This window comes from Eucyclogobius newberryi, unplaced genomic scaffold, assembly GCF_026437365.1.
Source record: "Eucyclogobius newberryi isolate DKJ021-1_F unplaced genomic scaffold, fEucNew1.0.hap1 SCAF_4, whole genome shotgun sequence".
NCBI lineage: Eukaryota > Metazoa > Chordata > Actinopteri > Gobiiformes > Gobiidae > Eucyclogobius > Eucyclogobius newberryi.
Genome location: NW_027316056.1, coordinates 18978466 through 19005106, shown reverse-complemented (window position 1 = coordinate 19005106; position 26641 = coordinate 18978466). Strand labels below are relative to the sequence as shown.

The window sequence follows — 26641 nt, the reverse complement described above, 5'->3', positions numbered from 1 at the left end:
TTTCAAGGCGCATGCGCAGTTGTTGAGGAGCGCGCAAAGCCCGGACTGGACTTACGGAGAGGACCCGAGGCATGACCCCGGGTGGATATGTTTCAGAAATGTGATGGCGCAACCCTAAATTCTAAAATAAAATATGTTTGTTATGTTTCATTTGGAGCAGACTGACAGCTGCCATATTGCCATACACCTGAGGTAAAGTCTGTACTTACCGATAAATTACCAAAAATATGTCCACAGAATGGTTTAAACAAAATTACAGTTGTTGTTATTAATGTAAAAGAATGTGTCATGTTAAAAATGTCGCTAGCTAGTCAATTTGATTTGAAGATCAAGGACAGGACCTGGCGGTGCAAACTAAACAAACTATGTAAGACCATTGATGATAAGATAAGATAAGATAAGATAAGATAATCCTTTAAGACATGCATATTAAAGATCCATGGGTAAGATTCTTGTTTCAACAATCTTGTGAACCATATTTCTGACCTGGTTATCTTTGGGAAAATATTGGTAATAGTTCAATATCAAACAAACGTTCTCACACAATAGTTTTTAACATGTTTATTAATCATATACAAAATAAATTACGCTGTTTATTAACAAACATACAATATATACAGTACGTCAATAAATTAAAAAGATCCATAATGAACAGTTATTCTTGAGATTACTTATCATTACTTATCATCACCACTTATTGTATCTACAAAAAAAAGGACAGTAATTTAGGTGATAAATACTTACAAAGACAGTCACATTAGAAGTATTTTCCCACAGAAAGTACCACTGGATAATAGTTTTTTACACCCCCATACAGAAATATACAAAACACTGACTTTCCTATTATAGTACAAGGGCATTTCTAAATAGAAGATTAAACAATTTCCACACAAACTGACTACCTTTCAATTACTGCTTAAGAAACAAAAATATACCCATCGAGTATTGTTGGACAGGGTGTTTAAATAGGGTAATGCTGGAGTCATGTTGCCTAAAGTCATTGGTGTGATGGCTGCAAGTAGAGAGAGGCAAAACAAACAGTACATTTCAACAATCAAAAGAATACTTGATTCATTTGCTCTGATCGATCAGCACTGTCGGTGGGTGAAAGGGCTTTTAGAGATGGCGTGATGCACCACAGCCAGGCAAACAACATAGTGATGACTCTCTGATTGGCCAAGCAGCGGGATAAGGAGTTAATGATTTGCATCCTCTATCATCAGATGTTTTGAAGAAGGGCTTGGTTGCCTGCTGAGTTAAATTGCAAAAACACTTTGGATTAAGTGAAGTGGGAAATGGTTAGGAGTTTTAAAAATCCTTCCAGCAACAATTAAATATGTATGAATGCGGTCCAGAAGTGGTTGCGTGGGTTTCTGATAAAACGACTTCATGAGTGGAGCTATAACCCTTCTGTAGACAGTGGAGAATGGGGTCAGTGTGCCTTACCAGCTCATAAACACAGTTGATTATCACAGTGGTTGGATGACCGTTTGACCCATCAGATTGGTAAAAATTAAAATACATACAACCACCATAAACCAAATATGGAAGACAAAATCTGATTCAAAATTTGACTATACATCAGTGCTACACTTTTGCATCTTGCCTTCCACTGAACGTCACATAAAAAACTATTATAGGAACCCACAGGGATAAGCTCCACACAACATATAGCCGGAGTTAAGAACAGTTTTCAACACATTTGCATCACTGTTCTTGTAAGCCACAAGATATTTTTGCATAAAGACAACTATTTAAGACCAGTTAATGGATTTTTTCCCAAATAAAACATTTCCCAGCAAAACATGTTTTACTGTGACCTATATTAGGCCTTTTTTTAAACAAGAGGACAGATGTGAAGATGTAATATTTGCTTATTTCAGGGCTTGACTAATTTACTCTTTTCACAGGTCCTGTGGAAAGTTGCTGCACATTTGATCAATGCTTAGAACTGGCACAAACTACATCACAATCAGGTAACCTAGTTGCTGTTTGTTAAATATAACAATACATTCTCTAATGATAGATAAGAATTATTTGACATTTTAACTTTGTATAGCTCTGGTTTTATGGTTGACTGGATATGCAAATGTGTATTGTTCAAAAAAAGATTATGGAAAATTATATTTTTAAATATTAAATCTTTTTTTCCCCTTTTGTTATTCCCAATTCAGTGCATTTGCATTAATAAGAAGTCTTTGTTAATCTTAATAAGCTCACAGTTGTCTACTTAAGCCCTCCTCACAATGGAAAGTTTAGGTTCACCCATTGTTGAAAGGGAACAGTGTTTGAATGAAATCTACATTTATTTAAATTCACCCCAAAATATAACAACTATTTGAACAGAACTTTAAATAAATTAAAACGTTACAGATAAGGCAATTAAATAGCTTAACATAATTGAGCATAAAATACAGAATACTTCAATTGTATTACTTCCCTGACAAATACAAATTTTGCTAAACCAATACCTAACATTAAACATACAAAATATACACATCAAAGTACCCTTGTAACATCATGTGAAAAAAAATAATAATTTTGTGTTATCAGTTATCTTGTTGACTACTTTTTAATGCCACAGTCAAGTGTATCAGCCAAAAGGCGCAGTAAAAAACCTTTTGACTTGTATGAAGGGAATCTATACTGAAAAGATGAATGATCCCTCTGATTGGTTTAGTCTCTTCTGTTAGTCCTGCTTTTAAATCACATTCGGACCAAGCAGAACCTCCTGACTACTTTCTCTGTAGAATAAAGATATAGTTGTATGGCTATACCCAGATTAGATGTCATTAACAGAGATCAAAGCCATCAAAATAGTCATTATTATTACCTCGTCACATGACCTACACAGCACGCACTGGTTCACAGTTACACACAGGTTCCTAGTCACTACAGGGAAAACAAACTATTCAGTAGTTAAGCCACTTTTGGTACAGTTGCAAAATAGAGAGACTGTATATCAAACAGATTCTGTTATACCACTTTTTACAGTTCATTACAAACAATGTGAAGATAATAGTCTTTATAAAACTCCAGACTCTACCGCACATAGACAAAGATTCTCTAAGTATATAACACCATATAAGTCTACTTATGATAAAGCTTGTGTGACATAAACCTAAAATGTATGTGATAAAAGCTTTAAAATGCATGTATACTGAATGTCCCTTCTCTGTTATGTATTTTAGACTATAAAGTCGATTCCACTAATTGCGTCACAGCTCATACAACATGAGTAGCCAGCCCAGAACACAGCAACAAATCTGCATCAAAAACTCATCTTTCCTTTTTACATTGCCCTCTCATCCCTTTGACTTAGTTCTAATGCATATTGTATCAAACAAGGCACTTGCCCTTCTAAATGTCGGATTGATATAAAAAATGAAACCCTAAAAAAGTGGTAGAATTTTTTTGTAATTTCACAAACGATTACACTTTGTCAAATCTCTATAGGGCAATGGAAGCCAGTTGGACTTGAAAAATTGAAGGAAGGTATTGAGAAAGCTGCACAGAAATTGAGACGGTAGAAAAAATACGGCTAACTAAATATAGCAATACCAGAACAAATACAAGCCACAGAATTTCACAGAATTCCTGACATATATCAATTCACACACAGAGAATACACTTTGGACCTCATGTGAATGACAACACAGTACAAAACAGTAGAAATACACTTACCACCATGTGTAATAGACTATATATTTGATCTAGGTCTTTTTCAAAAAGTTCTTCATTTGGGCAAGCAAGATGAGAATTCACTGCCACCACTCCAATCAGCTGCACGGCCACAAAGTGTTGGCAGAATGAGAGAATCTAATATGTCTTAAAGCATAGATAGACCTGCAACAGTATTGTGAATCAAGATAAAGTCAAATTAAGAATTTAAGTTGTTCTTTTGTATTTGTTTTTTTTGCTTTTGACATTTGTTTGGGTTTTTTAGTGACCATATTAACCCTGTGTCATCTCTGTGCTAAATAATCAGTCTCAAACCCCTCTGCTGCTTCACTTTTCCTTCACCTGCACTGACTCTTAGTGTTATGGATGCACTACAGAGCAGATAAGCTGCTCAGTCAAAAGGCTCTGAATGATTTTCCTTAAAGACCTCAGGTAAAAGGTAAAACCTCTCATTTAAACCTTACATCTTATAAAACAGCCAAATCTTGATTTGCCTTTTGCTGCCATTATTACTGTCAAAAACATTTGATTGTTATTATTTCAGTGCAATATCCTCTGTAAACATATGTCACAATTGATCAGTGACCACATGAATTGATCTCGACACACACTGGCCATATCATACAGAGAGGAGTCTGTCTGAGACAGTATTTGAAGTAGTCTGTTCTACAGTACATCCACAGTCAGTGCGGGTCAGGGGGACATCGAGGCGACTGGACGTAGCTGAATTTCATCTTGACACACCCTCATCCTGCTCCCCTCTCTCAAGACCGCGCATCTGTTTTTGACTTCACTATTGTGATCACACTGGTTGCTGTGGCCATCTTCCCTGGTATAAGTGGACCAATGACTGACGAGGCCACACCTCCACCTCCCCCACCAGCTCGCACCCCCACTCCCAACGACGGGCTTCGTGCCACAGTTCGGGCGAAGGTCTGTAACGCCTCATACTTGGACCTTAGAGCATCTAGCTCAACGCGCATTGATGCATTCTCATTGGCCAGTTTGTCCACCTCCTGCTGCAGCTGAGCCTTCTGCTTCTCCAGCTCCTCTTTCTGCGTTACTCGCTTCACTCGGCAGCTTGCAGCATAGCCCCTGTTCTTCAGGGTCCGCCGCCGCTGCTTCAGTTGGAGGATTTCTTCTTTGGTGAGCCCTCTGAGGTGCTGGTTCAACTCTCGCACTGACATGGTCACCAGCTCCTCGTCCGTGAGACTGGTGCCATTCTCCCCTGGCTCACGCTTCACCTACAAAAAATGAGAATGAGAAGTTAGAAATAGCTGCATGTTTACAACTAAAACATGTAGCCTACCTTTAAGGCTTTGTTTCCTTTATTCGCCGTCGTCATGCCCCAAGAGCCTTGCTCCTCTGAACAGACCTGTGAGATACACATACATTAGATGATCTGAAATAACAGCATACTGTGGATATATAGACCTTAAATGTATACATGATTGAGCGATAACTCACAAGAACAATCTGTTACCAGTTCTTCCTTTTAGGCACTGTCTTGTATGTAAGTGTTGGTGTGAAAGTGACGAATAAACTTTTTGTAGAATTTCCCTGGCTTCCTGTTTCCTGGTGGTTTCACTAACAGTGCCCACTACCTTGTAATGTTGAACTGTTATTGGTTGATTTCAGGCCATCGTAGAGAATTGAGCATAAAATAAAAGGAAGTGGTAAAAACTGTGGGAACGGCTCCAGGGTAAAACCAACTGTTTCAACTGTTATATAGAAAACACAGCTCAGTGTAAAATATACTGTGGTGTGGCAGGTGTGACAGAATAAAATTACACATAAACACTTGGGCTAGGCAGTTATGTAGTGTAAACAAAAGACAAAGGATGCATAGACAGTAGTGTGAGTCAGATATCGACAAAGACATCAGTGAAGTGCAAAGATGAGGTCAGTCCTTAGAGCGGACGGCACCAGTGATGAGCCTCTCCTCTGTTCAATGCCAGGCTTTGTCTGTGCCCGCTACGCTCTCCTCTGTCAGACCTCAGGCCGCTGTGTGCGGAGGAAAGGCCAGCTAGTGTTGCTGCTGCTGAGCGATCATCATGAGACCAGTCATGATTACTCAGCAGATTCCTCTCCTCAGTCTCCCTCCTCCTTCTGCTGCACACATTTCTGCTCTCCTCTGTCACTTTCAGCTCCCCTCTCCCTATTTACACCCTTCAACTGTTCCTCCAAGTTTTCAGCTTGGCCCCTAATATAAGTGTTGACTTGTTGTGTCAACAAAACTAACATGTCTGTCTAACGGACGAAAAGTGGTTGTCCTGAAAGCATGAGACCGGCTTTAGCCCAACTGCCACCACACCTGATAGTGCTGAGTCAGGACTTTAGTTAAACTGATCTGCTGAGTCAACACTCTCGTACAGTTCTGGCCGAGTTTGACTGGCAAACACACCGCTGTGCACAACCCACTCTCAAACGTTTCCAAAGACATTCACAGATGTAATAAAAATATATATTTTTGTGTATAATGTACAATAGGTGTGTCAATGTGTCTTTCTCAGCATGCACCTTTTGTGGATCTTTGTGCAGTGTTTGTTTACAAATCACATGGACCAAAAAGTCCTTAATACTTTGACTTTATTGACCAATTACTGTATTAAATGCAGTTGAATATGGAAAGGGCTGTAAGACAATAGCTGTCCAAAATATCAATCTGGAAAGGTAAGTTAGATTTAACACCTTGTTACTACCACAAGATGAAGCGCAACTGACTTTTTTATTACTACATAGCAGCAAACAAATAAACCAGCATTGGTGAGATCACTGCCTTTAGTGACGTGTAGAGCTATTACACCAAATTAGGTTGTTTAAATATCAACCTAATGCCCTTGTTCACCAAAGTAAATTAGATAAATCCTTGATCCATTTATGTTATTCAAAATAAATATTGTAAGCACAGACAGCTGCTTTTTCATGTCCCAAATAAGTGTTATTTTCTCTTTTGTTCAGATGCTGCAAACCCTCCCACAGCTCGAGGTGCATCTGCGCACAATGGATGGATCAAAGGCATGAAGACTGTGGTTGGTTGTTGGGGGTGGGGGTGACAGCATGAAGAGGGTGGGGGGTGTGGAGGCAGATAGAAAGAACAAAACTGGAGGCAAAAAATATGCTGTATTGCTGGCAGACACAGGTTTATTTCCCTTACGCCATAACCACAGCCCCCCTCACCCATCCTCTACATACAAACAAAAGCATGTTACACACTCTCCTGCCGCCATGCCAGTGGGGGTCAATAAAACACATAGATGTGCAAATATATTTATTTTTAGAAGATGTGCTGCTCAGGGAAAAATAAGCATGACTATTTCTAGGTTGCACATACGTTAGATTATTTTACCTAAAAGGAATATGTATCTCAATTGTGAGTTTTTACATGACACTACGACTATATTTATTTATGTAAACACAATACACGGGGAGCAAAAAGACTAGGCTTTGATGCCATTTGTGTGGGTTATCGTGGCACGTTTTACTGGCATATACAGAAAGCGGCTGAAAAAGGAGCCTTTCGACTCCTTCTTCACCACAACGGTTCGATACAGCGACCGCATCGCTGCAGATGCTGCACCGATCTGCCTGTCAATTTCACGCTCCATTCCTATCCTACATCACTTGTGAACAAGAGATACTGAGACACTCTCACCTAGAAATTCTGTCCATAAAAACCAACATGTCCAAACCAGTCCAGCATGCACTGGTCTGACTTACTGCCGGCAACACAAACACAGCTCTTGCTCCAATCATACCAGGACCGGACAGCCTTGAGCATTCCCCCAAAGAACGCCACAAGGGACTTGGTTGAAAGTCTTCTCCAGATCCACAAAGCACATGTGGACTGGTTGGCCAATCTCCCATGAACCCTCGAGCACCCGATTGAGAGTATAGAGCTGGACCGGTGTTTCACGACCAGGACGAAAACCACACAGTCCTCCTGAGTCCAAGGTTCGACTTTCGGTCAGATTCTCCTCTCCAATACTCTGGAATAGACCTTACCGGGGAGGCTGAAGAGTGTGATCCCTCTGTAGTTGGAATACACCCCTCCCTTCTTGAATAGAGGGACCACCTGCCAGTCCAGAGGCACTGTCTCCGACCACCACGCAATGTTGCAGAGATGTGTCAGCCAAGACAGTCCTAAAACATCCAGAGACTTAAGGAAGTCATCCACCCCCAGAGCCCTGCTACCAAGGAGTTTGCCAACAACTCAGTGACTTCAGCTTGGGTGATGGACAAGCCCTTAGTCTCTGCTTCCTCTTCGGAAGATGTGACAGCGCGATTGTGGAGATCCTCAAAGTATTCCTTCTACCGTCCGACAACGGTCAAAGTCAACAGCTCTCCCCCCGCAACATAAAGAGTGTTGGTGAAGCAATGTTTTCCCCGCCTAAGTAGTCGGGACGGTTTGCCAGAATTTCTTTGAGGCCGACCAATAGTCCTCCCAGCACCGGGTTTTTGCCTCTGCGACAGCACCAGCTGCGTTGCGCTTGTTCTGCCAATACCTGTCAACTGTCTGAGACTTGAAGACTTTTTCACTTAGAAAAAAACAGAAAAGCTGTTACCTTCATGTGCCATTCATCAAAGTTTGATGCATGCAGAGCTTAACTGCGATAAACTAGTTTGCGTGTGTTTCCTGAGAGATGAGGCAGTGTATAAGGAATCAAGGTCAAAGTTCATGTGCTGACCAAAGGCAGAACCATTTGTCATACCCCTCGTGCTATCATCGGGTCACAGCTATCCCCCCTCCCACCACAACATGAAAAAGTGTTTCTTGTTTTTGTTGTTGTTTTATGTTAAACACATTAAGAATAACAAATTTTAAAGTGTTTTTAACCCGCAAACTATCTTTGAGGGTAGCACAATGGTTAAGCATGCAGTGGCCGCCCTGAGGTGTCCTTCCCATAATGCAATGCTGGAGAGGTGGTCGTTGGGTTGTGGTCAATGCCACAGCCACTGTTGCTACAACAGACAGCTTTTTTGCTGTTGTATGCTGTATTTTTACGGAGCGTCTAAAAGAGCGCTGACAACTCAAGAGAAGGGATGCTTATAGTTGCACACATGCGTGTGCAAACTAGAAAAGACACACGTCCAACAGGGATGCACAATATAGACAATGTACAGGATATTGTACAAACATAGTCCCGGTTGAGCCTTGTTTTTGTCTTGATATATGAATTCTGGTTTAGTCTTGGTTTGATCTTTACCTTTTAAGTGTTGATTTGTGTTGAAGTCCGGGTGTAGTATTGCCTTACTGTTAAGTTTACTTTCATTACAGAAAAATATGTAGTTCAGACCCGTTCCGTCTCAATTTAGTCAATATTGTCATTATTGCATGATTTACTTTAGATTGTCATTTATTTGTCAGGGACCATGTACATACACATCCGTATAGAGGGGGGAGGTAATACCTGAGCATGTCGACTCTAGGACTAGTGTAAAGGTGAGGAGAAAGTGCTGGTTATATAGTCAGGTAAAGACAGACTAATAAATGGAGGATGAACGACTGGAATAATGCTGACGTCTCCAGAGCTGATTAACGTTACAGCGGAGACATCACACCCACAGCCCAGAAAAATGCTGAGTACGGAGGGAGGACGGGGCGGGAGGCGGAGGGGGACTGGGGGTGCAAATGACAAGGGAGAAAGAAGAGAAGAAAAAGAGAGGACCGGGACTGAGTGGAGAAGGTGGGGGGGTGTAAAAGCGTTTGGGTGAAAATGCATCCTCAACACATTTGTAAGAGCTTAGCTGTTGGCTACAGAGGGGGAGGCGGGGGGAGAAATAGATGGAGGGGGATTGGGGTCGGAAAAAAAAAAGCCCTGATCTCAGCAACGACCACGACTAAAACCTCCAATTAGAAAAGTTCTGAAGCTTATCCAGGGCAATGAAACTACTGCTGACCGTCTCATTGCACCTTCAACACACGCCTTCAAACAGCATGGTGATACTGTCTATGACTTTGTTACATTTGACTCCTAATCATTAAGCATATATTAAATGGGTTGTTTTCACTATTGTTGGTTGATCATTTATTGGTTTGTCCTCTCCTACAATAAACAGAAAACATAAGTACAGGACAGTTGAGTAGTGGGCTATTACTAGTTTGTGTAATAGATTAATTACCATCATAAAGTAATGAATATATACTGAATATATACAATATACTATGTCATACCATTGGTATATCATTACAGTACAAGAAAGTTGATTAAATGAATAGAGCTGTTATGGTGCCAAAAGCTGGCAGTTTAAGCAAAAGTGAGCCGTTTTAGAGCAGCAAAATTGAGCCGTTTTTGAGCAGCAAAATTGAGCAGCAAATGAAAATCTGGGATTTTGTCCTCATATTGAACACATCTTGATTTTCAACTGAATTTCATTTTTTCTTATTAAAAACAAGTAAAAAATTGCTTTTCTATTTTGATTTCCTGAACATAAAAAACACCCAAGCTGATCAATGACGAACAGAAAGAATTTAATCTTGAGCTCAATTAAAACTTCACCAATTCCACGGTCCTAGTAAGACATGGCCGAGTAAAATACAAAAAGTTCTTCAAAGCAGGAAGAAATGTTACTACAATCCCATGAATAGATTGAATGTGTGATCTTAAAGGTGCACATTTTTTTCTGGTGAAGGGTCCGCCACCTGCTTGTCTCCATGGGGATGTTATTGCTTTGCCTGGAATGTTCCACAGTATGGCATTACACTGGCAAGATCTGTGGAGAGGCAACCCACTCACAGTAAGAATGTATGTTTTTCAAGGTAAAAGACTTGTAATTAAATAAATGCAAGGTAGCTTAATGCTTTAGAACATTCTTTGTGGCGGCTTCTTCACTAGAAAAGTTACATGCTGCACTTTAAACACTCCTAAAGGTATCATAAAGCTGCAGAATGACTTGAGACAAAGTGTAGGCTACAACATAATCTAATTATTTGATAGTGTGTAGTGCAGACAAGGAGGAAGCTGCTTCAGACAGACCTCTAATTAATCTTGTTAGGGCGAACCTATTCCTCCGATCACTACCGCCACACAACAAGGTATTTCTTGGAAAGACACTTGGCTGCTTACAACCCGCCGGTGGCAATAGCTCCAGAGGCACACGCACCGACGGAGGAGAAATAAATAGCCAGATCAGAAGCTTCAAACGCGACCCTTGGGCTGGTAGTGCGGAGATGTTCACAGGCACAAACAAGCCGCAATATAGAGAAAGATCAAGAACAGATTGCTTGAGCCACAAGTCATTTGCAGGAAAGTTGTTGAATAATCCTACCATAACAACTGGATCAAATCTGCCTGCTCCCTCGGACCCCCGCCTGAGCAATAATGGAGATCATTCAAAGACTTGTGGTCAGTTTGGGGTTTTGGTAAAGTCAGGATTAGGCCATGGACGGATTCAAAGACATGAATAATTTACTGAACATACCAACCATTACGTGATGAAGCCAAACACACTATCTCCAGAATCCTGTAATTATAGGCAATTGTAAATTAATTTATTAACAGTTAGACCCATCTGCACCTGGGCCACCACCTTAACCACCAATGCAATGCAGGAAAGACACAAAGAAGCGGGAAAAAATTATGACAAAAGTGCTATCTGGCTGCGGTCCACCTCGTTTGTGCTTCAAATGATAAAGAGGGAGCCTGCTAGTGCTCATTGGTCTAATGTGGACAGGAAAGTGTGGAGCGAGCTGGTAAATAATTAACCAGCAGCAGCACTGTGTGGCGGCTAATAGAGAATTAGGAATCAGATGAGAGATAATTTCAGCCTGGGCACAAAGTGGGAGAGACAGGCCAGGGAGGAGCAGATACACCCATTTGAGGAAGTTAATAACTGAGGAGGAAGCAGGGCTGAAACCTGGAGTGATGATAAAACTAGGTTGGGTTTTCAAAATGACTTTCATTTTAGGTGTTTTGCTCCAATTGATTGATCACAATATTCGATTTTATTTGTCTGATTAAAAAATGAACAAATGTGACTTTCAATAATTATTGCACGAACATGAAAAAGACAGACTTACAGGGCGCATATTATGCTAATTTCACGTTAATGAGCTTTTAAAGTCGTTTTCAAATATATTTTCTCATTAGTTTTCTCAAATTTGTATTTTTGATTGATTCCTACACGTTTAAGTTAATCCTGTATTGTCTTGCAACTGAGGTTCAAGTGCTACTATATATCCCTTATCCCCGCCCACATTTCTGTACTTTGTTGTGATCTTTTGAAAAATTACGACAGCGAGTGATAAGTGTAGGGTTCTAAAATGTGACATTTGTGCCATTTTCAAAAATAAAAACATGTGAATGACAATCTTCTGCCATTTCGAACATGAAGTCAATGGGCCTGTTTCTATTTCTAAGTCAATTTAGAACAATATTGTGGTTTACAAAGAACAAAATGTCAACTTTTGATATACTTAAAGCCAGAGTACCTGATTTTGTTTTTATTAGATCACCAAAATTAGACCACCGCACACTGCCTGCAGCTAATAATAAAGTATTTTATTTATTTTCAACCAAGAAGTAAGAGCCGAATGTAGTGTTCTGATTGGCTGTCTGAAAAAGCTGCAAAGTACACCTTCATCTGAAAAATATTGTGAATACAAAGGGTTAGTGTGAGCTATGGATGATTTGGATATAATCGCGAAAAGAGGAAGTAGGAATTTAAATATTATTTAAATTCCTACTTCCTGTTTAAAAAACAGGTAACCCAGCTTTAATTCAACCCAGGTAACCCCCGCATACTGGTCATTAACCATTAGAAACTATTGATTTTTAGATTATAATTAGAACAATTGCACAGCCCTACACGAAAGGTTACTTGGCTGAGTAAAAGCTTTGTGTTCTGTTTCATATGTCAACTCAAACAAAGTAAGAAATCAAGCTACAAACCTCAGAGTAGAAGAGTAAAAAAACACTACTTGGAAACGAGCTGAAGTCTGGCCCTCATGTGCATATGATAATGTGCGTGGAGCGGAGTGAGGAGCTATCGCTTTCACACCTCTCTGAGTTCAAAAGGGGTATTGTGAGCGTACGCGCTGCCTAGCTGTGTGCCCGAGTGTTTGTGCAAGTGTGTTATTAAAGGCGAGAAAAAGTCCTGGCGTCGACACGTTTTTCCCATTCCAGGTAGTAAGTCGGAGTGTGATGACAAATTTCCCAACACAAGCAAAAAAACTGCACTGTCAGGCAGTTGAGTGCTGGCTTCTTTTTTCATATGACTTTTTTTCCGAGAGAGAAATTGTGTAGTGTAGGTTAACTTGCCTTTATGTGTGAGTGTAGGAGTGTGTGCAACAACCCGGCGCTGCAAAAGAAGAGACAGCCGCTTGGTAAATGACATGTTGACTTTATTCCCCCCACCAGACTCACAGCGCATCTACGGTCAGCACTACTAAGTTAGGACAAAGAGAAAGTTTGAGAGCAGCAGGAAAGTTAACCGGGTGCAAGTCTTTGGGGACACATTTATCACCAGCAGAAGCTTAATGAGAAATACATCAGCCATAACTTTTCTGCAAACACACGTGACTTTGTACGGAGAGGTGCGTTGTTTTATGAGCACCGTTTATTTGTAGCTTAAGCCTGCACTTTTTGCACTTTTTGCACTTAATGCACTTTTTGTAATTTTGTATCAGTGGGAAAAAATCAACAAAAACAGCTTTGAATCTTAAGTTAAACGTGCACCGTGTAACCTGTCCATTACCTGCTTGTCTTCAGGAAAAAGTCTTTCTTTGATGTTCAGCAGCATGGCTATAAACGTATCTATGTTACATTTATTCTTTTGCACAAGTCAGATTCGCAGATCTGACTTGTGACTTGCCTCTATATTTTTAATAATTCATAATTTGTCATAATTTGTCAGGGCAAAACATAACATTCTCCCCCCTGAGAAAAGCCTCCACCAGAAAAGTTACATTGTGCACCTTTAACTTTCCTTGAACCAAAAACAAAAAAGTGCACAAATTAAATCTTGCATAGTATATTTTTGTAACATCCACAATCAGCAGTTGCCTCGATGGGCGACAATGAAATAGAGAAGCAGATTCGACAATGTTCACGGGGAATTAGCAAATGGATAACTGTCCCAGCATCCTCGGTCCTTAGATCCTCTTTCCCTCCGAGCAAAAACTACAAAAACCCTGACAGGCTGCAGATGTTGAATTGCAGTATTGTAAAAGGATAAAAGGGCAAATAATTACGAATTTGGACATGATTATTTGTTCCCTTGACGCATTGATAATTCAGCTGTTCCTGTCATTGTTATTATAACAAATATTGCAGTTCGTTTGATTGAGCCAATTGTTCCCAGTGCCTCGAAAGTTATGCTCGGTATAATACATTTTGTCACTTGCGTTTTTCAACTTTCAACTTTCAAAACTCCTACATAGTTTACCGGGTCTTTTGCGTTATCTTTTATCTGGTTCTATTTTATTTCTTCAAAACAAACTCATTGCTCAATTCTGGAATCGTCACACTGCAGTTGGAAAATGCGGCAAGTTTGCGCATAAAGATGATGCAACTGGTAGACAACCGCCGGTCTGGATCCTCGTGTTACCAAAGGCTTGCATCTTCACCGCTACACGCCACTCTCAATATTTCATGCCAAACTAAATTACAGCACTATATAAACTATTTGCCAGTGCAAGGTGTTTAGTTCAGTGTCTTAAAAACTCTAGAGGCCCCAGAAGAAAGAGAAGCAGGCAGGGCTGCTCCAAGGCGTGCTCATTATTTCTTATTGATAGAGAAAAGTGTACCATCATTACAGTACACTGCTATGGACGCACTTGATTGATGCAAATTTCCCAATTGTTATGGCTCTTTTGACTCCTCTTTATATTAGAAATTGTGCTTTGTTTTGTCTGTTTCTCATCGTTATAAAGAGCTCATTTGACGCACAGTTAAAATTGCACAGGACATGCACTCGAACATTAAAAAAAAAAAGGAGAAAAAAAAAGCACAGAGCAATGATTATGCATCTTCTTACACCATATTTCATCATTACTGTGGAGAAAAAACACTCAACTATTGATCTGCCCCAGTGCTTTGCTATCTCTCGCCCCGGCTCCGACTCCTGCTTTTTTACAATCTTACAAGCATAACAAGACTTTTTATTCCCTCAAACGGATTCCCACTTGGAAATAAGATCAGAAACATGCACTGCTTAAAAATGATCTCCCCAAACAGAATGTGAAACAAATAATCGGAAAAGAGGAGGCGGTGGACACTAATCACCTGTGTAATGCAACGCAATCCTTTACAGTGACCCTGCAATGAGCGCAGCCTTTGTCCAGCTTCCTCTTTCATCATCACAAGAGGACAGGTATAGGAACTGGGCTACAAACTCTTACATACTCTCCTTTGCATCAAGTAGATTCATGACTAGTGAAGGAGAAAGGACGTTTTTTTCTCCAAAATGAACAAAACGTAATGTAATTGAAGACAGTGGTTTCCTTCGCAAATTAATCACTTCAATAGTAGCCTGGTATATTGGTTGTTATTACAATTGTATGTTGTTGTTTTAATAATATTCCTGTCTAAAATCCTTCTGTGAGCGAAAGTATGTAAAATTTACAAAGAACTTTTTATTTTCTCAAATACTATTCAGTTTCAACTTCTTTTAAAATTTGAAACCATTCCACGTCCCCATACCCCTGTTTGGGAAACAACAACAAAAAAGTATGACCAAAAGTTATTTTTGTTTGATTGTTCTGTTCAGAAATATGCATTGTAAAATCAATTTAATAAATAATTAGGTATTGGTTCTCAAACTGTGGTGAAATAAAAGTAATAATACTTTGAAACAGTTGTCCGGGGAAAATCAGCATTTCAATTATTCTGTAAACCTAAACACAATCCTGCAATTATTATCATACTGTGATAATCCGATATGTGAAATTTGGATACTGTTAATCTTGAGTCGCAACCTAATCCCAACAAGTTTTAAAAAAATGGTCTAAAAATGATCTAATTATGTTTGTAAGTATAACTTTCTCATTCACTTAACCCTGGTCACTGCTTTCAACATGTTTGTGTGAGATAGGTTTTCAAAATGTTTCATCAACTTTACTTATGTTCATGCATGCATTCAATCAATAAATAAAGTTTATAAGAGCAAATGCTTTTCTATGGCAGAGCTTGGACAAAATATCTTGTATTTGTGAATTTTGGTTAGAAGTTAGAAGAATAAATGTATTGGAAATTGTAGCAGCTTATTACCTAATGTATGTGTTTGTTCTTGTTTCACATGACACAAGACAGGTGAACCATGTCATGTGGGTTAAGTCGCTCTGCGTGCACAAAGATGCAGCTCCAGCTCTTAGGTGTGTTGTATCTGCTTTGCGCGCACACACACACACACACTCTGGGCAAAGAAACTAGCTGTGGTAAGTAACAAGTGAAAACGCCATCTGTCAAGCGAGAGCGCATTTGCTTTGCCTCAGCACTTTCAGGGGAATGCCTTGAAGACAAAAAGGTCCTTGTTCTCAATCTCTCCGCAAATCCCATCTCTCATTCTTCCTCCCTCTTCCTTCATCCCCCTTGCTCCATGCGCCTTGCCGCTCAGCCACCATCAGCAAAGTTGCACACATAAGCATTGGTCAGCGTTCAATTACCGTGAACACCAGGGAAGGATGGAGAAAGTACTTGACAGAGAAATGCACTTCAAGCACTGATTAAATACTGATACCAAGTATAAAAAGCTTAGCCCCTAGGTTGTGTGTCCACACAGAGAACGGGAAATGGGGAGAATGTGTGTATGAAGAGAGAGAAGGCAAAGGAGGGGCTCATCTCCAATACTGATACAACTGTTTCATCATTATGACCCTCTATTACAGTACTTGCCAACTTGCTTACTACATACTTTTGATACACTCCACAGAGTGCTGACTCCAACTAAAGCTGCTGATATGAAGTCATTAGGGGGTGAAGTTTCTGTTTTTCTTGAGCCCTTAGAGCTTCCCTATTACTCTTCAGTGTTTAAGACATACAATGCTCAGAGCTGGGACCAGTCGGAAGATAATGGCCCATTTACCGAAGATCAATCACAAGATATTTAGTTGCAACCCATTACACATGTTCTTTTTTTAGCCTAGCCTATGAACAGACAACCATTACCACCATAGTTTAAATATCTGGTTTTATTCATTCATTGATTTTCACTGAAGAAACCCACCAAAGTGTCACTGCCTGTCTTCAAGTGTTGTCCTGAAAAACATAGTCTAGTCTCATGTGACTCAAACCATTAACCAAGTTTGTGTTTGTCTTTTTTCTTGTCAATAAGAGCGTAAGAGCAGGACTTCCTGTCATAAAGGTTAGATAAAAATAGCTTAGTTGAAGAGAGAACGTGGTAACCTGCTTTTGTAACTGTTTGGTCTTTCAATGTAATATTTTTTTGTATTATGGACAGTGGTCTAAACGACAAAACAAGCCCTTTTACTTAAATGTGACGGCGGTATAAACATCATCATAAATATATCATAGTTCACTGTGCGAGTGTCTCATACGTGACCCAACAGAGACCAACGGGTTTTTTTATCACGCTTTATTTCCCATTGACGGTCCTGAGGCAGCGCGAGCCGCCGCGGAGCCAGACCTTTGTCCGCCGCCGGTGCCATGTTGTTGCCATGGCTCCCTCGTGCCTCCGCTCGTGCTGAGAAATAACGCTGCTGTGATGAATCAGCATCTCTGCAGCGAGCCCGACCGGTGTTTGGCAGCCAGGCCGGGTTACAGACGTGCTCCCGGGTTACAGACGTGCTCCCGGGTTACAGACGTGCTCCCCGGGTTACAGACGTGCTCCCCGGGTTACAGACGTGCTCCCGGGTTACAGACGTGCTCCCGGGTTACAGACGTGCTCCCGGGTTACAGACGTGCTCCCCGGTTACAGACGTACTTCCCGGGTTACAGACGTGCTCCCCGGGTTACAGACGTGCTCCCCGGGTTACAGACGTGCTCCCGGGTTACAGACGTGCTCCCGGGTTACAGACGTGCTCCCCGGGTTACAGACGTGCTCCCCGGGTTACAGACGTACTTCCCGGGTTACAGACGTGCTCCCCGGGTTACAGACGTGCTCCCCGGGTTACAGACGTACTTCCCGGGTTACAGACGTGCTCCCCGGGTTACAGACGTACTCCCCGGGTTACAGATGTGCTCCCCGGGTTACAGACGTACTTCCCGGGTTACAGACGTGCTCCCCGGGTTACAGACGTACTCCCCGGGTTACAGACGTGCTCCCCGGGTTACAGACGTACTCCCCGGGTTACAGACGTGCTCCCCGGGTTACAGACGTACTCCCCGGGTTACAGATGTGCTCCCCGGCCCCCGGACCGACATCACAAGCGGCACGCTTATGCGTTCACTTCATCACAGTGTTACACGTGCGTGACGCCCATGGAAGAGACGCGTGACACAAAGCAAATGTCAAAACTGGACAGACCGAGTGTCCTCGCAGCAGCAGCAGGCTTCAGGCTCCTCTAACGTAAATACTGCGCTAATTGAGCCAACCAGGAGGCGCTCCGCCCCGATATTCACCTCACAATTAACAAACTCAACACAAAGCGTGCTAAATGTTGATATTGTTGTAGCTTCATCTTTGTTGTTTCCGTGAGCCTGTAATACTAACGGCAGAACCGCTCATTAAACCGGCGATGAGTTTGTGAAGCACAGCCAAACGCACACAAACGCACACAAACGCACACAAACGCACACAAACGCACATAAACAGATGCAAACTGATACAAAATTGACTGGTGTATTGTCTTACCTGCCCGGAAACACAAAACGCTTGATTTGGAGACGCGACCGCCGCGGCTCGCTGCGCGTGTCGCTTCAGCACCGCGGCGGGAGGACAGTCGAGGAGCTAGCGCTACGGCTGTGTATTAACAGGGGTTTTATACACTTAATACTCAAGTTACACTTCAAAATGCCCCACGTGTGAGTTGGACGCGGGGTTTACGGCACATAAAGACGTTCGGACCGCTGTAGTCTCTCCGCGCCTCTTCTCATTCCGACACATGGCTCCGCTCCGAGGCTTGACAGCCGCGCGCGCTACGCTACTCCCCCTTTGTGTTATTATGAAATCACACTCAGCAAAACAGCCACTACAATCAGCACTTTTGAGCGCATTTTCAAAATAAGCCTTTCAGCTGACTCACCAGAAGTCACTCACGGTGGACCCTCGGAGGTGAAGTTCACCCGGTGCACACAGACACTTGGAGAAATGTTTTTTCCGCTCACGCCTCCTCCTTGGTCTCTACATATATCCACTCCTTTCTCGCTTGTTTTAGTCCGTGGTCGGAGGCGCCAGACGTCAAATGATGTTTGGATCACATGGTTTCATTCATGGAGCACCTACGCAAGCTACATTTAAAGAGACACGGGACAGTAGCTACTACTTTGTGATGGACAACAGTCAGTGGAAAGAGTGACAAGCGGCATCACCTCCTGCACTTCTAAACTTAGAGCCCACATTTTGCACTGCTGATTGGCTGCTGCTATTTCAGGGACTGCAGACTCAAACATGAAGAGCAGCTGCTCATTCCCCCAGCAGCAGGCTTTGAGGGACATGTCACAAGGTCCATTATCTCCTTATTAAAACAATAGTCCACACTGTTTGGACTGGGGCTTTGTCGATTTAAATTCAGATGATTGCTCACAAATATTTTACACAGATACTGTCTAAATGTTACATTAAGCTGAGCTCAGTAGTACATTTTCATTGTTTTGAAAACATAAATTTCACTATATTGTAATTTTTTCCCTTTCCAGTTGCTCTTAAAAGGAGAGCTGACATAATTGCTATTTATGCTTTAGATACATAAATTATCCTAAATCATTTCTTTGGGGGGTTTGACTCAGTGGTTTGTGGTATGCTGTGACATATTGCTATTCAAATTTCTATGTTATGGTTGATAAAAAAAGCCCATTATCGACACTTTTGAATTCACCACTTTTACATACATTTGTGGCGGTCGCCCTCAACAGCTACTGCCTTGACTGGAAAAGCTGCTTTCATATCAGTGACATGTTTTGATGGTTACAAGATTAACAATAAATAAACAGCACTGAACAATATATGATTATACACATACTCCAGCTGATCTTATTTACTGTGTAATTTACAAACAATGCTGATCATTAGGAACAATTTGTAGCCATTTGTCAATATTCCATTTCCTTCTCTGAGGTTCTAATAACTTCCCATAAGAGCACTCAGCCAGTTTTAGCCTCCCATTTCCACATAATTGCTAATCATTTATATAAAAACTGCTGGTACTGTGGAGTCCGATTGCATTTGATTTATCCATAGATCAGTTGCTGTGGCAATTATTGTGGACACAATAGATTTTACTTTTGAGGTTAGAACTGTGAACTTTGGGTGACTTACAATAGTATGGAATACTTTCATTGTCATTATCAGAGATCACAGGGGTGGAAATAAAAGCCATATTTTCAGTTTTAATATTATAATAATTATTTGATATATATTCCTCTCAAGGCCAAGTAAACCAAGTCTGTGTGATACACTAGTGTTTTGATAATAGAGAAAGGCCTTTTCTCCTCCTCAGTGATGTTGGCTCTTGGCCCTCTTGGCCCAGACACCACATGCAAACAACATGTTACTGCAAAGGTCAGTGATTAGAGTGATTGAGTGGAGATGACAGGCAGCAGCTGCTCTACCTGTGGATGGAGGAACCACGCTGTGCCCTCTCAACTCTCTCACACAGCCCGAGTTTCCTCTGTGGATTATCTGTCACCTAACCGCCACTTTGAACCTGCGGCTGGTGTCAACATGATTGACATAGAGCACATCTCTTACACCTAGACTGAGACGAGCATAAAGTTTGTGTTCAAGGTAACACACTCAAGTGGAATAATGAGAGGGAAATGAAGTCTCTCCAGCAATGGCTAATCTTAACAGGCAGCGCAAGCACAAGCGGAGAACAACCTTTTGGAATAAAAGAGGGATTACCACGACACTGCGGCACTCGAGAAAAAACCACTGCACGCCCAAATAAACAGGCTGAGTGCACTTAGAGCACGAAGCTGCAATTTAATTGAGAAACACTGGTGTGTATTGGTTTAAGAAAAAAAAAAAACTAATCCTACAACTGCTATAAATTGTTCAATTATAATGAGGACATGGCTCTTCCCAAACCATCACTTTTCTTCTATCATGTTGAGCCCACATTTTGCACCTGTGCACTGCCTGAATAGACCCAGAGGTCTATCTCCTTCCAACACAAAGTGGCATCTGCTAATCCAAAATGTAGCAGCTTGAAGCGTCGGCACTGGCCATTATATCTAAAAAAGTACCGCACAACTCTTGAGCTGAATTCCGTTAATGTATGTGGCAGTAGGCCCTCATAACCCCTGACAGCCTATGGCCTGTGACCTGGGCCTTTAATAGGAGGCTTCCTCACCTGCGCTGGCCCTTCTCGCCTCTGACGTCACCCGCCACCTGGGAGCAATGCAAGCGGCACGAGGACCGGAGCATTCGCTCTGATCGCCCCAAAAACACCCCAAAGTTTAGGCTTAAAGCCAGCGATCACACCAACGTGTTAACCAGGTTGGTTTGCGCATCGTGCCCTCACCAAACCCTGCTCAAACCTTGTTGTATGACTCGTGCCGCACGCTCCCCAGGTTTAACGCCCCGTGCGTGACGTTATGTGCAGGCTTTATGCGCCGGGATTCCTCCCAGCCACGGCGCGCATAGTGCACAGATTCGAGCACCGGATTGGTAACCCCGCGGGTCTCTCCTCCGACCCCGAACCCAGAACTTCCCTCCAAGTGCCCTTGGTGGGTTTGGGCACGTTCGCACCGGCCCCATTCTACATTGACAGACTGTAACATATCAAAGTTTGGAGTTTTTGAGTGTCGGCTCTGGCCCCCAGCTGGACTGTGGGACTGTACCGGGTCCCAGGCCTGCTGCTAAGGACCAGCGCCACCTCCTGGTAGGGTAATTGGGCTAAGTGCCTTAAGGGACAATCTGGGCTGCTGTTTTATTTTACTTTTGTTATTTCGGTGAATTGTTTAAATGTGTCTACTGTTTTAGAGGTGTGAATGTGTGAATGAGAGTAGTAGTAGTTTTATTATTAAAAATACAAATGTTTTTATTCTGTCTTTAGATTTAATAAATTGTGAACCGTTTTCCTATATCTGAGTCTCCTGGTCCACTCAAAGAATTTGCGCTTGCCTTACTTGTGTATGTGTCCCTGGCACCAATCCAGGGTGGCGTTGTTGGAAACTAATACAGTCAATAATAATTCATTTAATCCCTTAAATTGGAATTCATGTGGAAGACATCCACCTAAACATCATATCCCTATCGTAGCCACGACATGTAGCTACAGAAATCTCATAACACTAAAACTCAACAGCACTTCAGTCTCTCACTATCACATACATTCTGTGAGCAAAGAGTATCCTCTAGTTTTAAATCTGCACACTGCACTAGGATAGATAATATGGAATTGACTTCTTTAGCGGTCCAACATGGGATTCAAGAAATCTTTCATATTATTCAACTGAATGGGTACATCTATCATTTAAAGCAAGACATTACAAGAACAGAAGATCAAAAAGTGCTACAACAAATAAGGAAACGTGTGTGGGAAGGAGTCTGGGCATCCCTGGTCAGACTGCTGCCCCTGTGACTCTAGTTAAAGAGGATGAATGGATGATGATGTTCGTGCGATGATGTTAGCTAATTTAAGGGTCATGTGGGGCTTTTGGACTAAAGAGTCACATTGATCGCTGGGCGCCATCTGCTGGCTGGGGTGGGGGAGATGCACAGACACAGTAAGAGCTTTGCAAAGATACGTCTTCTATCATGATTTAATCAAGCAACCCAAACAATCTGCGACTGTGCCACAGACAAAATAAAAGGCAGCATGCACTTAAGGTACATGAAGGCGATAAAAATGCAACAAAAAAAGGAAACTGTGCACATATCTATACCAATTAAAAGTATGCCCGTCACACAAAAATAAAACATTGTAATTGTGAGTAAAGTGTTCCAGTATAAAACTATGCATGTTTTTTTCAGAAGAGGTTCATAATAGTAATCTGTACAGCTATACATATTAACACTAATAAGAAGTCATGTTCAACAGGCTGAATACATTTTTATGTTTTTTTTTTTTTAAACAAACAAGTTTAGACTTTTGGACGACAGAGACACAAACTGCTTGATAGTCTCCCAGTAACCATCTGGTGTGGTGTGATCAAGATTCGACAATGGCCAAAATAGTAATTACAGTTAAACAGAGCTTGATTATCTGAACCCATATCCAGACTGATTACAGCTTGTAAATGTACCTCTCACACATGTTGGTCGTATTATCAGTCCAAACATAAGGCAATAACTGTTTTAACGACACACCGCACCTGTGTCTGAGGGAAATGTGGCAAGACCAAGTGATCCAACTTCACTTGTACATGAATAAATAATGCATCAAAATCATTTGAATGTTTTAGTCCTGAGTGCATTTCAATGTCTGAACATTTAAGATATGTCAAAAGTCTTGACCATAGATATGCTTGTGCGTTTGTCTTTGGGCTCAGTTCTTCTTCTTGATGCCGGAGTTACGATTGTTGAATAAGTTGATCCCAGCTTTGCCATTGCTCACTCCACCAACGGTCACTCCAGGCTGCTGGAGCACCTTGTCCAGCGTAGTCTTCTTTATAGCTGCTGAAGAAATGCGCTCCTGATCTGCAAGGAACTGCAACTCCCTAAATGTGCACAAAAGATAAAAATTACAGCATATGCAGAAAACATTGGTTAAACTTAATCATGCCTGCCAGTTTGTAGCACTGATTGAAAGCAGTTTTTAATCTCACCGAGTTCTAATGCATGAGGCCTCCACTGCGTTAATCAAAAGGCTGCGGAATCCCCCGCTCTCCATGACGTGCAGCGCATGGATGGTGGCTCCTCCGGGGGAGCACACATTGTCCTTCAGCTGACCAGGATGCTGCTCTGAATCTAGCAACATCTTGGCTGCTCCCTGAATTAGAAAAGCAGCAAATAAAATGTGTACCTTCTATAGGGTCATGAGCCTCAAAAAAAGTTTGTCTAATGATTTTTTTTAACTCGTAGACTTTAGACAAGACCGTGCAGGACAAATGGAGAGAGAACAGTGAATCGAAATCACAACGCTGAGGCCGACTGCACAGAGCCAGGCATATGTGCTGCTGCTTAGTCCACTCGACTATTGGGCTCCACAGGTACAAGTATTTCTGTATTAGAGCTGGGTGATAATAAAATTGCAATTACTATTTATGCACAATTACAATTTCAATCACCAGTGCTGCGCTTACAACTCATTTTTAATATTGGCTTTCAACCATAACATTTCCACTTTGAATCCTGAAAAGATTTTGTACTAAAAAAAAAGGAAGCCAAAACTATTTTTTTTTTTTTTTTTTTTTAAATCGGATAGAAGCACATTGTTTGCCACAAAATGTACCACATTTGAGGTTTGATTGATATTAAGTTTTAGTAGGTGGTGTGCCATGGTAGCTTTTCAAAGCATAAAGTATGCCATGACCTCAAAACAAAGTTTAAAGACACAAATTTAGGCTATACGGTCGGAAATTCTATGGGCTTAGTCTTTATTTAGTTCATTGTACTGGTTTAGTAGGCTATAAGCGTTTTACTCTGCCATCTATTCATTTAAACATGTGTGTGTATGCATTATTTTCATCTTAGTTAAACAGGTTTTGTTTATTTCATAATCCTCTATCGGACTAACCATTATCTCAAACTACTTCATGCTAAATTCACCCCCCTTAATTCAACACAATAAGTTCTGCTCAGTCTGAAGTAAATGCATTTCAGACCTAAGTTTTTTTTTAATTTACGTGCTTCTACCCCTCTCGCACGCACTGTCGCCATGGATACTCGCACTGAGGGGAAAATGGGTGTGGCTGAGCAAGGCTGCCACTTTTTTTCTTGGAGGAGAAACTGTGATCATGATCACTATACACACACAAAGCACATGCGACTCTTGTAAAGTAGTAAAGGCCTGTCAAAAAGACGCTACTGTTCGCTGGACTCGGACAAAAAGACAAAGACAAAATCGGCGCTAGGCTTTAGTTAGGTTTCTTTGAAAATAGTCGTGAGGGAGAGGTGTGAAAGGACGCTTAAATTGTCCGCTCCTTCCACAACGCAGGTGACCTGAATCTGATTGAGTCATTTTTCACATTTACAAAAGACCTGAATTAATCAAATTTGATTTACAACCCATCCATACTTTTGAGCATGTAAAAACAATCAAACTTTTTACATGGTTCAAAATACACCGTAGCTCACCAGCAAGGCCTGGGCTCCAAGTCTGACGGCCAACCTCCTGGGCAGACCCATTTTTACACCTCCGTCAGCTAAAGCGTCAACGGCGGTGAAAGCCTGTTTGTAAGGTGAGAGGAACAAAAAAAAACAAAAAAATTTAGTAGTAACATTACAAATTACTGCTGTGTGTAGTGTTCACTCATAAACTTACATAGGCAGGTCCACTTCCACTTAGACCCGTTACAGCATCAATGAGGTCCTCTTCTACCTCTGTGCAGAAGCCAACACTGGCCATCAGCTGCTCCAGTAGTTTGCCATCTTCTACCTGGTGTTTCAAAGATGCAAGTGAGTTACAACGAGTTACCATTTTCATCTTCTTTATCATCTGCTTCTAACCTCTGCATGTGTCCCAGTGGCATATACTGTAGCTCCCTCTTTCACCACCACAGGTGTATTGGTCATGCACCTCATAACTTTGGGGTTAGGACGATACTGATATAGTTTCTGTTCATTAAGATGGAAAAAAATGTTTTCAAATTAGACCTTAATCTTATCCATCTTAATCTGACTTTCACAGATCTGAGCATTGTTATATGCAAAAACTTGAGCGCAGTCTCAGCTGACCTTCTCTATGGAGCTGATGGTTACACCTGCAGCACAAGAAACAATGAGATGACGATCCTCGATGTCTGGTCCAATCTCATCCAAAACAAAAGGGATGATGTGAGGCTTCACAGCCAGAAACAGCACATCACTCCTACTTACAGTCTCTTTGTTACTAGTTGTCAGGTTTACCCCCATTTTCTGCACCAAAATATAGGATATAGTTAAGGGCACAGAAACGCACATATTTTACATTCAATAAGAATTTTCCCCTCACCCGAAGTCCTGACACAGTGGGCAAGTCTGTATCTGGGGAGCTTGCCGTAATCCTCTGAGTGGCAATGACACCTTAGGAAGATAAGAACATGTCACATAAGTGATCTACAAGTGGCATTAGCAATACATTTAAATTCTTGTTTGACATGACATTGGTTCACATTTTCAAACAGAATCTCACCTGCAGCAGTGAAACCTTTTACAAGTGCGTGAGCCAGCTGGCCCGCGCCAATGAATCCAACACTCATCCTGTGAAGTGACGTGGCTTCCTTGTCCTGAAACACACAATCAAACTTGAGCCAACAATCAAGATTTATTCCCAAATGTAAATTATAAAAATGTAGTAATTTAAAGTTAATGTAAATGAATTTAGCTCTCCTTTGTTTTCATCTTCTGTATACATTATTATGTTTATGTCAGCCTTGTGTAAGCAGATGTTATACAATAAACGACTTTAGAAGTATTCTCGTTCACTATGGTGTATATTTTGCTGCTGAACTAAGGTTGTATGTAAATAATGAATGTAGTCCAAAGAAAAAGTAGAACAAATTAATTTAAAAAGCATAGCGCCCTGTTAGCTAGTATCCGTTTGTATTGCATTGGTCGCTAGCTCGCTTAAAAATCAATGACAAACATGACATTTTATTAAGCGCAAAGATGATTTACCTGTCCTTAGATGCCCCTGTGGATGCTCTAGAGTTGTGACCGTGAGAAAGTGTGCCTTCAGGCCCCAGACTGACACAAAAATCTTCTACTTTCGTGTCAACGTGGCTTCTTTCCTCAGCTTAGGCCATGCGTCTACTGA

At 41.4% G+C, this 26641-nt stretch overlaps 2 protein-coding genes across 3 annotated transcripts; both read right to left on the bottom strand.

Moving 5' to 3' along the window:
• Nucleotides 1-549: 549 nt before the first annotated feature.
• Nucleotides 550-19094, bottom strand: mafgb (v-maf avian musculoaponeurotic fibrosarcoma oncogene homolog Gb). 2 transcript variants are annotated; one of them, XM_072462442.1, is made up of 3 exons: nt 18824-19094; nt 4991-5056; nt 550-4925 (listed from the first exon to the last, which is right to left on the bottom strand). In XM_072462442.1, exons 2-3 carry the CDS (start codon nt 5024-5026, stop codon nt 4446-4448), a joined length of 516 nt encoding a protein of 171 aa, XP_072318543.1. In that variant the 5' UTR covers nt 5027-5056; nt 18824-19094; the 3' UTR covers nt 550-4445. The 2 variants fall into 2 exon arrangements, with proteins under 2 accessions (XP_072318543.1, XP_072318544.1); XM_072462443.1 differs by lacking the exon at nt 18824-19094 and adding an exon at nt 18433-18507.
• Nucleotides 19095-22805: 3711 nt separating this feature from the next.
• pycr1b (pyrroline-5-carboxylate reductase 1b) lies at nt 22806-26641 on the bottom strand. The gene is made up of 9 exons (XM_072463272.1): nt 26503-26641; nt 26018-26111; nt 25838-25908; nt 25582-25761; nt 25354-25461; nt 25169-25282; nt 24982-25074; nt 23511-23674; nt 22806-23402 (listed from the first exon to the last, which is right to left on the bottom strand). The coding sequence occupies exons 2-9, from the start codon at nt 26082-26084 to the stop codon at nt 23231-23233; spliced, it is 969 nt and encodes a 322-aa protein (XP_072319373.1). The 5' UTR covers nt 26085-26111; nt 26503-26641; the 3' UTR covers nt 22806-23230.